The sequence below is a fragment of the Bombina bombina genome, chromosome 4, assembly GCF_027579735.1.
Source record: "Bombina bombina isolate aBomBom1 chromosome 4, aBomBom1.pri, whole genome shotgun sequence".
Classification (NCBI taxonomy): domain Eukaryota; kingdom Metazoa; phylum Chordata; class Amphibia; order Anura; family Bombinatoridae; genus Bombina; species Bombina bombina.
The window spans coordinates 586221054-586232547 of NC_069502.1; the positions used below are offsets into that span (position 1 = coordinate 586221054).

The 11494-nt window shown below is 34.5% G+C and overlaps 1 protein-coding gene across 2 annotated transcripts; it reads left to right on the plus strand.

Annotated features, from left to right (window-relative positions):
* Positions 1–6430: 6430 nt before the first annotated feature.
* On the plus strand, positions 6431–7632 carry POU3F2 (POU class 3 homeobox 2). Of its 2 annotated transcripts, XM_053709101.1 has the most exons (2): positions 6446–6946; positions 6995–7632. In XM_053709101.1, exons 1-2 carry the CDS (start codon positions 6446–6448, stop codon positions 7586–7588), a joined length of 1095 nt encoding a protein of 364 aa, XP_053565076.1. In that variant the 3' UTR covers positions 7589–7632. The 2 variants fall into 2 exon arrangements, with proteins under 2 accessions (XP_053565077.1, XP_053565076.1); XM_053709102.1 differs by having other exon boundaries at positions 6431–7632.
* The last annotated feature ends 3862 nt before the right edge of the window (positions 7633–11494 follow it).

Here is an 11494-nt window from a genome sequence, read left to right on the forward strand (position 1 = left end):
ACTGGAAACTTAAAATACAAGTTGAGTTTATTGTTCAAAACAGTATTTTAAATAAAACTTGAATGTGCTTACATGACAAATCTGTTTTTAATTTAGTTTTTAGTCTCAACTGTATGATTTTCATATTGACACTTAATTAACAGATATATATATATATCAGAATCAATATGTTCTTTTTCCTAAATAATGGATCTTCGTGATTTCATTGGAACAAGATTTGTTTTTAATTGTTAAAAGAAGATGAAGTAAATTAAATGTCTGCTATGTATTATATGTGTTTCAATAGAGTGTATAATCCACATTGCATGAATACTGGTTTATAATATAAAAATATATATATATGTACATTACAGCTATGCTATTTATCATATGTGCATTCGTTAATATGAATGACATAGTATATATTAAATGACCAGTGAGTAGAATAAGAGTTTTTTTGGACACAAGCCAAATCAATAGCATCCAGTTCCAATATCAAACCTTAAAGCAGATTCTCTCATTTGATCTGTTATAAAAGTCCTTGTTTTGAAAATCTTAGCTTTATTTAAACATTTGATATGATAATTTTCTGGTTGAATCAGCTATGTTTAATACTTTAAATAATGAACTAACAGATACAGTTATAATTCCCTTTAAATGAAGGCTTCAAACTGCTTCAGCCTTAAAAAGTACATATTACTTGCACCAATGTTCCAGACTAAAATGACTGTTTGCTAAGTATAACTGCAGATTCTGTATCTAAACCCTCTAACTGGAAGATCATTATATAAAATACATGCAAAATGACAGTACTGATGTGCAATGGTAAATCACACATTCATATAAACTTTTATAAAACTTCAGTTATCATCCACTTATTTGTCTTATGGGAATCAATATCTTGTCACCAGTGCACAAGGAAAGTGGGTAATTTGAAAGCAGATATGTATGTGTGTGCTTTTGAAATATCTTTTTTATACTCTGTGATATTTCTCAATCAATTTCCATCCATTTTGTTTAGATCTCTTTTCATCTTCTCTTAAATGTGTTTGTTATATACCTTGGGGAAAAGTAAATAGCAAGTGTTGCTATTGAGTTGTCATAAATATATCCCTTACCCTGTAGTCTAAGCTGTTTCGAGGCAGTTTTCATTAGAGAAGCCAGCTGCCTCTTTGTGAGGATAAGGTTTTTAAAGCAATCAGTTTTGAAGCCTGGGCCTCAGTTGTGTCCCTCTGGCCCTTAAAGTTGGAGTTCCATTCATGAGGTGGGTTTAGGCACCAAATCAGGCTCCTTCTCTTCTGAGAGAAGAACTGGAGACATCTACTGAAAATGCACTGTTGAATGCTTCATAGAGAAAAGGTTAAAAGGGGAAGAGTGGGGGGGATCAAAACATTCTCACTTCACAATAGTTACATTAAATGCGTCCAGCAATATGCATTACAAAAGGACACCTCAATCTTCTTTGTTAGAGGGACTAAAGCCTCAACCCCATTCCTCCACCAATCCAGAGTTAGTGAACCAAAAATGGCTATACGTTGCATTCAAAACTAATGGATTCAGCAGAGAAAACATTTTATTTCTCATGGTTCAACTTATTTGTTTTTCTTTGCTTTTCCCCGAACAAAACAAATCTTTTGATTTCGCCCCTTCAAGCTAATATTTTCTAAGGGAACGCTGCAGCTGAACAATAATTTATTTCTAAATGTTATGACTGGATTGAATGTTATTTTACAAAATATAATTTAAAAATTGCACTTCAGTAATAAATTATATCAGATGTATAGTGTTGGTGGACAATAAATAATCTGAAAGTCTGAAAGTATATTTCTGCATTTAGTAAATTATACTGTGTGTCTGTGTGTATATGTGTTAGTATGTGTGTGTATGTGTTTATATGTGTATGTATATGTGTTAGTATGTGTGTGTGTTTATATGTGTGTATATGTGTTAGTATGTGTGTATACGTGTTAGTATGTGTGTGTATGTGTGTTAGTATGTGTGTGTATTAGTATGTCTATGTGTGCATATGTGTGTATATGTGTATGTGTGTGTGTATATGTGTTTATACCTGTTAGTATGTGTGTTAGTATGTGTGTGTGTATTAGTATGTCTATATGTCTATGTGTGTATATGTGTATGTGTGTGTATGTGTGTGCATGTGTGTGTGTGTTTATACGTGTTAGTATGTGTGTTAGTATGTGTGTTAGTATGTGTGTGTGTATTAGTATGTCTATGTGTGTGTGCATGTATGTGTGTTTATACGTGTTAGTATGTGTGTTAGTATGTGTGTGTGTATGTGTGTGTGTATGTGTGTGTGCATGTGTGTGTGTGTGTGCGTGTTTATACGTGTTAGTATGTGTGTGTGTGTATGAGTGTGTTTAGGGAAGTCATTGCATGACAATGCAACGCATTGTGTAGTAGTTTGAAACTCAAATTAAGGAGCTCTAGTATTTGATCAGCTGCTTTTGAAGGGTGGGAGCTGAGATGAATATCTGGAATATATGTGCAAGACATCACATCACCTTCACCCAGTATTTTGTAAAGTTGAAAGCAAAATATTAAAGAGACAGCACATACAGAGCACACAATGATTAATAATAAAAAAACTGCACTTGGTATGTCAATCTTCTCTCAATAAAGATTGCATCTATATTTCATTTATACCTAAACCAGCACTTTATGGACTCATGAAAAGACCAAGAGTGAAAGCAACCACTGCAAATACATTTGCAAGGAGACACCAGAAAATGATACACCACTAGGAAGTGACAGAGGAGGACACTCCAGTTAATAACTCTCTTTCCTCAGAGAAATCAATAGAGATACTACTGTAGGATTGTGTTAAAATATATAACAAGCTACTGGAGACCTACACCAATCAATCAACTGTGAGATCCAGAAATGCTAACTAGCGTTTAATGTATTGTAATATATCTAATCTAGAGAAATTATAAAACCAAATACAAATAATAGATCACTTATATTTTAGATCTGTTTTGGAGTGTATTTGCATTTAGCTTCATCAGTTTGGTTTTTAGCTTTTACCAAAAGTACAACAAGATATCCAATGCTTGTCATGGTAGAATGTATCTATATTTAGCTTACCAAAATGTATTTATTTTTTTCACACAAAATCTCGATGGTTTACTAACACGAAAAAAAATGGAGATACAAAATAAACATAAACAATCATATAATTATTATATTGTGCAATTAGTATGTGATTTATGCTTTTGCTCGAAACCAAAAGTAAAAATGCAAGATGCAGTTTGCAGTTCAGTTCTTTATTTCAGTATCTGACATAAATGTGGGTATCTCTACATTCCATCGTTTATTACTCTCAATAGAAGATGCATTGTAGAAATTAATTGGAAGATAAAGGGATAAGGGGAAATGGAAATATTTGTGATGGCAACTAATTATGGATGTAAATAAATAGCAAATACAACTCCCTGAACTAACGTCTTCCTATTAAACAGAGCAGCAGACTGCATTTCACAAACAGGTGCACTGCACACTGTATGCAGGACTAGGTGACAGTCTTCTAACAATCAGCTGCATTTGCAAAGCTTGTGTTCTGTTGCACTCATTGGTTATTGCAGGGTGGGACAGGTGTTATTGTTCTAAGCTGTCCCGTATAAAACTATTGCTAGCAAACTATTTATAAATAACTTTTTCTTTGTAAACTGATCGATGCAGACATTGCTAGCCTAAACGTATACAAGGTGAGGAAACTAGAATTAAGTATTGGGTCTCTACTTTACTGAATATTTCATTTCCAATAATATATACATGACTTAATTTTGTATTGCAAAACAAAAGTGTTTCATTATTAATAATAATATGTGGATAACATTTAAAGAATATACTCAATTGTTGTGCAAATCAGGTAAAATAATATGTGCTGAACGTATTGCAGACTTTTTACATTTATATTTTGGCAGTTTCTTTATACTATAGAAACAGAAAAGTCCACACGAACACACACACACATATATATACATACATGTGTTTATATATATATATATATATATATATATATATATATATATATATATATATATATATATATATATATATTTAAAAAAAATCACCTGTCCAAGATCAATCAAAAGTGCACACAGAGCTAACTTAATTTATTTGAAAACATACACTACAAATTAAGATATATTTTAACTACAAACATATATTTCTCCCGAACTACTAATTTGGAGTCAAAGAAGAAGGAGATATTGTATGTTGTTGTCCTGACCTAAGCCAAATAGGTAGACTGATTAGATGATAGATTAGATATATAGATAGACAGACAGACTGGTTAGATAGAATAGACGATAGATTAGATTATAGATTAGATAGATAGATAGATAGATAGATAGATAGACAGACAGACAGACAGACAGACAGACAGACAGACAGACAGACAGACAGACAGAAGGACGGACGGACAGACAGACAGACTGGTTAGATAGAATAGTCGATAGATTAGATTATAGAATAGATAAATAGATGATAGATAGATAGATAGATAGATAGATAGATAGATAGATAGATAGATAGATAGATTATAGAATTATTTATTTAACTGGTGTTGTAATACTCACTATATCATCCTTATAACTATAACTGTTTAATAATTAGTTATTTTGCAGTCCCATACATATGCATACACTAAACTATTGACTGTTAAATTCCACATCAACTAGATAAATGTTGGTTAACAATCTCCAAGCCAGGTGGTGTTTTGATTTAATATAATAAAAATGATGTACTTAAATAATTGTGATTCCAAAGTTGTTAGAGGGGATACAAACTTTCCATTCCTATGACTGTCAGCAAAAAAGAGAATATATTTAATAAAGCGAACTACTTTGGTCAAAAACAAATAAATGAATGGTTGGTTTTAAGATAAGTAATTAGCGCTCTGAGTAAATTATGAAGAAAATACATATATTTATCGGTGAATAGTAATCTCATTGTGTGTTGTTTTGTTTTCTATTTAATAGAGACGGATAGCGAAAGTAATAAGCAAATAAAGATATTTGAAGAATAATATACAGATACATTGGTAGAGTGTACCAATATAAATACTAGATAGATTAAATAGACGATAGATAGATATATAGATATATAGATAGATAGATAGATAGATAGATAGATAGATATAGAAAGATAGATAGATGATAGATAGATAGATAGATAGATAGATAGATAGATAGATAGATAGATAGATAGATAGATAGATAGATAGATAGATAGATGATAGATAGATAGATAGATAGATAGATAGATAGATAGATAGATAGATGATAGATAGATAGATAGATGATAGATAGATAGATAGATAGATAGATAGATAGAGACAGACAGACAGATAGAACTACACAGAAATGAAAACTGATGTGAATATATACTGTATGTATATATATGGTCTATAAAGTAAGCTATTCCTTTCTCATCTCATGAATCACCTTGCTCTGCTGATCTACTTAATAGAAATAGTCTTCAATGCTTACATGCCTGGCACCTGCTGGGAGTTTGTATCATTCTATCCTTTAGGTAACTCTTCTAGCAGCAGGATCGTGTCAGCGTCTTCTTCTATTGGCTGCAATAAAAGCAGCAGGTTTGCATGACTGCATGGCTTCAGTTTCCTTATAATTACATTTTTGTTAATTACAGTGACATCACTGCTGTTCACCAGTCGCAGGGATATTGCATAATACTGGGCAACAGACAAAAAGCTCATCTGAAAGTAAAATCTTTATAATCGTTATGAATTAATTAGAAGGCAAAGGGAAAAGGATAAAAAAGCACAGATTCTCCCGGGCTGCCTGGATGTGTCTCACAGCGACCCATCTGGCAATGATCAAAGCCTTGCTGAGCACCAGTGCTTCCAATAGCATGAACCAACTGAGCCATTAACTGCTCAAAACCATTTTTTTCTGCGAAAGAAAATAAAAGAAAAGGGAAAGAAAAAGATCATTTAAATGGCTTTCTGGTGCAACATATACTGGGTGGAAATAAACAGAACTCAGATCCTTACAGGAGATGTTTTATATTTGTGTTGTTTTATTTCCCAGGAACCGTGTTTAGGGTGCGTGTGACAGGGGCTGCTGGTGCTGATGCTGTGGGTATGTGATATAAAAAGCACCGTCCTCATCCACTGAGCTCCACTTCCATGTGGATGCAGAACCCGCAGGTTGATAAAGGGATGGGCGTGACTCCGGGGGACAGATAACCAATAGATTTGCGAGGTACTCTCCGGTTGCTATAGGTATCCACGTAAATCAAAGGTGAAGGAGCCAATGAGGGGTCCGGGGGGGTGGTTCCGGTGTCGCGTGCTTTGGCACAAGCTACTGCAGGGGAGAGACAGAGCAGAAGAGGAGAGCGAGGCAGCCTGGGGCGAGGGGAAGTAGCTGTCAAATGCTCGGCTCCTTTAACCACAGCTATCAGTCGGGCTGGGAGAGTCATGGCGACCACAGCGTCTAACCACTACAACCTGCTGAGCGCTGGCTCCTCCATAGTGCACGCGGAGCCTGGCGGGATGCAGCAAGCTTCTGGCTATAGAGACGCACAGACGCTGGTACAGAGCGACTACTCACTGCAGAGCAACGGGCACCCCTTGAGCCATGCTCACCAGTGGATCACCGCGCTGTCCCACGGAGATGCGGCGCCCTGGTCTACAAGCCCCCTGGGCCAGCAGGACATCAAGCCCACAGTGCAGCCCAGCAGGGACGAGCTGCACGGAGCGGGCACTTTACAGCACCAGGGAAGAGCACCTCATCTAGTCCACCCTGGGCACGGGAACCACCACGGGGCAGGGGCATGGAGGACCACCACCTCCGCCCACCTACCCAGCATGGCAAACTCCAATGGGCAGGGACTCATCTACTCACAGCCTAGCTTCTCGGTCAATGGGATGATCAACCCGGCTTCCGGGCAAAGTATGCATCACCACAGCCTAAGGGATGCCCATGAGGAGCACCACGGGGACCACGGACACCAACAGCAGCCTCAGCAGCAACAGCACTCCCAGCACCAAGGCCACCACGACCATTCAGACGAAGACACCCCAACTTCCGATGATCTGGAGCAGTTTGCCAAGCAGTTCAAACAGAGAAGGATCAAACTTGGATTTACCCAAGCTGATGTGGGACTAGCCCTGGGCACCTTGTATGGCAATGTCTTCTCCCAGACCACCATCTGCAGGTTCGAGGCCCTGCAGCTTAGCTTTAAGAACATGTGCAAGCTCAAGCCTTTGTTAAACAAGTGGCTGGAAGAGGCGGACTCGTCCTCTGGTAGCCCCACTAGTATAGACAAGATAGCAGCTCAGGGCAGGAAAAGGAAAAAGAGGACCTCTATTGAGGTCAGTGTAAAGGGGGCTTTGGAGAGCCATTTCCTCAAATGCCCCAAGCCATCTGCCCAGGAGATCACCTCACTTGCGGACAGTCTACAGTTAGAGAAAGAGGTGGTCAGAGTTTGGTTTTGTAACAGGAGACAGAAAGAGAAAAGGATGACACCACCAGGAGGGACACTCTCAGGGGCAGAGGATGTATATGGGGCCAGCAGAGACACACCACCACACCACGGGGTTCAGACTCCTGTACAATGAACCCTCAATGACCCTTCATCTATAACTTTTGATTGTCTTTTTTATACTGAGAACAAAACAACTAATGCACTGGACTATATTTAATGGTAGCAGGTGTTATGATGTTCTGACCTTTACAAGAGGTTACCCAGTCACTGGAGTATAGTGAGTATACAACAAAACATGTCAGGCACTAAGGCTCATATATAGCAAAACAAAAAACAAACAAAAAAAACATCTATAATGAGAAACATTGGTAAAAACTTGAAAGGTAGCTTTATTCACTGGAATTATGCTCAGTATTGAATCTAGCTGCTGTCTATTTAATGTGGATCCCTTATAGGAAGAAAAAAAAACATACACTTTTGGCAGTATTTATGTGTATGAATTTGCACTGCAAGGAAATTGAAGTTTACAAGAATCACTTCATGAAGATTTGCCCCCTCCCCACAAACCTTTTTTTTTTCTTTTTAAATGTAAAGTGCAAATTTAGACAGGGAATATTTTTAGTCAAACATTCTGGTTAATGTACACCATGTTTAAGCTTTTATTATTTGTTTTTTTGTTTTTTTTAATGTGTCTGTGAATATTCCTTCATAAAAGAAGTGTTAAAAAGTATGTGTAATGCTTATTTTACCGTACAAATATTGCAAAACAGTTTACAATATACAGTAGATTACAAAATCAAGAGTTATTTCAATAATGGCTGAGTGTAAATTGATATTTAGGAAATTCATACAAGAATGGTAATTGATCACCTCAAATCTAAGAGTGGGAGACTTTATACAAATTTATGAGTCTGAATATGGATATAAACAAGTAAATGTTTCACTTGCCCCTTGGTAATTATTTTAGTAAGGCCGAAAGTCATATGCTGATGATTTGAATGTTTTTAACAGATCTCTACATTTTGTACAAAACCAGAAAAATGCTGGTGTTTTTTTTTTTTTTTTTGTTGTTTTTTTTTAGGTAAACTGAAAATAATCTAAAACCCAAAAAGTCATTTTATGTCAGTAAAAGCACAAATAACTTTGTGTGCACCAGTTCTCTAAACTTACATTTATTGTTTAATTTATATAAAACTAGTTACGTTAATATTACAAGTACATTACAGTAAACCCCATCATCTGAGAAGTTTGTTCAAATAAAAAATATTTTATGCATTTTTTCTGTTTTATTTTATCTTATTCGAGTTTTAATAGTTTATTCTAGTTATTTCATTCATATGAGATAATGCTAAACATTTTCAAGGGAATCTCTTTTATCCATTGTAAGAAAAGGGGTCAAAATAATGAAAAGTGACCCTTTCAATCTCGCTTTCTCTTCCCTATTGTTTGTAGGCTGAATTCTTTGACATTATCTTGAAGGTAAACCGTTAGCTTTCTGAAAACAAAGGCTTTAGGAGAAAGGATTGGATCCTAGGCTCTGTTTCCCCAGCTCTATCCATCATACTGTAAACATCCTCAGTTACCAGAAATTACAATTTTATTTTTTTAAATTAGAAAATATGTCGATTTTGTATTGCATCGCATAATGATTGATATTGGTAAATCATTTTATACAAAGCTTCACATCACTGTGCCAGTTTACACAAGTTTGCTTTTGCGCATTAATCCCATCCTTTTACATTAAAATTCTGCCTTTTTATTCCACTTGTAATGTTCAAATGCAGTTAATTGTTGAGCAGGTGGCTATCAAACAGTTAAAGCTTATTATAGATTTAAAACGGACTCAGACTGTTAGAAATGGACAATTAAATCAGAAAAGGCAAGATTAAAAAATCCTTTAAAAAAACTGCTGACAATTAGAAAAAAAGTGTATTTCAAACAGCTACCACAACTGTATGTGTGTGAGTATATATATATATATATATATATATATATATATGTGTGTGTGTGCATGTTTAAAATATATCTTTTAAATGCAGAAATAATATTAAAGTAGTTTCTTTTTACTTATGATACCCAGGCAAATAGGCAAATATTGTCAAGTAATTTTAAGGTGGTCTGCTTCACTGAATGTGTGTGTATGTGTATATATATATATATATATATATATATATATATATATATATATATATATATATATATATATATATATAATTGCTATTAATATTTTCTTTTTCTTAAAAAAATCTAAAATATTGTGAAATTGGATTTTTCCCTGTAGGATTTAATCCTTATGAAATTTTTTTTTTCACTTAAATAATTAAAACAAACATTGATTTTGTTATATTTTGGCTGTGGGGGATATCAAATGAAAATATCTTTATGTTAAAGTCATAATTTATTACACAAAGCAAAATGGTATAACTATTTCTAAGTTTACTCCAATTATTTTTTAAATATCACTGTGTACATTATACTACCAGGTGCATAAACGCTTGTAATATAAAGTTACCCATCTTGGTGTTTCATAAAATCAATTTGAATTAACCCTTTACATTACGTTAGAGTAGAGAATTCTGATATATATATATATATATATATATATATATATATATATATATATATATATATATATAAAATTTAATCAGTCGCTGAGTGAGTGTGGTATATTTTTTTTTTCTAAAGTGGTAGAAACCTATTTATTAACTCTGCCAGGCGCTTATGGAAAATATGCAATTACCCTGACTTTTAAATTAGGGGTCACAGTATATTTAAATGCATCTACTGTTCAGCTCTGTGTGCGATTTCATTTAATCTTCTTACCTATAAATAATACCGTTTTGACTCTGTGTATATATATATATATATATATATATATATATATATATATATATATATATATATATAATAAACAGCAAGAAGCTTTATAATACTCATGTTTCTTTTCAATGATGCTCTGAAAAGGGAAATTTTAATTCACTTCCCATATAAATCAGTATTGTTGTTATATTATTATTTTGACACTAGTAAACATGGAAAATATGAAGCTTTATATCTACACACACTTCTGCAGAAAACATATTTTATATAACTTACTGTATATAGTATTCTCAGTTTATGAAATACTTTTTTTAATACAAATGCCTCCATAGCTGTGACAAGGAGTGTTGGAGGATAAATTTGCATATTTTTAAGGGGAATGGAATTTTTGCTGATTCTATTGAAAAAGTGAAATACCCTTATGGAAAAGGCATTTTGTGGGCTTATTAGATTTGATAATCTTTTCTAACTCCTAGTCAATATTACACGCGTCCTGAACAGATTCAGCTAAATGATCTTATCAATAGTCTGGAAGAAAAGTGACAGAAAGAATAAGTGTTTTGTGACCGCAGACATGCTGATGGGTAAAATGTTTAAAGTGAGTATAGATCTAGGTCCTGTGGTCAATAACCCACTGAACTGCCTTTAGAAACCAGGCCTCATCTGCCCTCTGCAGGAGATTGCATGGGGCTGGGGGAAAGCTGCCTGCCTAAAACAGGGCCTGTTAACCAGGACCATTCACTTGTTGCAACCCTAACTGTGACTATGATTGATAACTGCCTTTAAGGCCCCTAGCTTTTCCCACACCAATTAACCTCACAGATGCCAGAGAGCTGCAACCGGGGGTACTGTAAATCCTTGCAACTTTTTTGATAGTCAATTATTTCCTGCAATAATTTCATACAATAGTTTAGACGTGAATGTAGCAAAATGTGATATTTTTTGTATTTCTGATTTACATCAAAAATGACCCAGATAGATCAATTTATATACATGCTTGAAATGTGGTTTCTGTGTTTAAAATGTTAGTTTTCTGATTATGCTTTTTTTTACCGTTAGCACTGTATACACCTAAACCCTATTAACATTTGTGCAGATACATTAAAAACAATTATAGAAGGTATATAGTGAAAAACTGATTTTACCAAGTGTGTTTACTATTATATCAAAGGGTATATATATCCACTGATCCCAGCAAATAAAAATGTATTCTTGGTTC

Excerpts from the sequence above, each read along its gene's own strand:
- POU3F2 (XM_053709102.1), top strand. The coding sequence starts at position 6,446 with ATGGCGACCACAGCGTCTAACCACTACAACCTGCTGAGCGCTGGCTCC.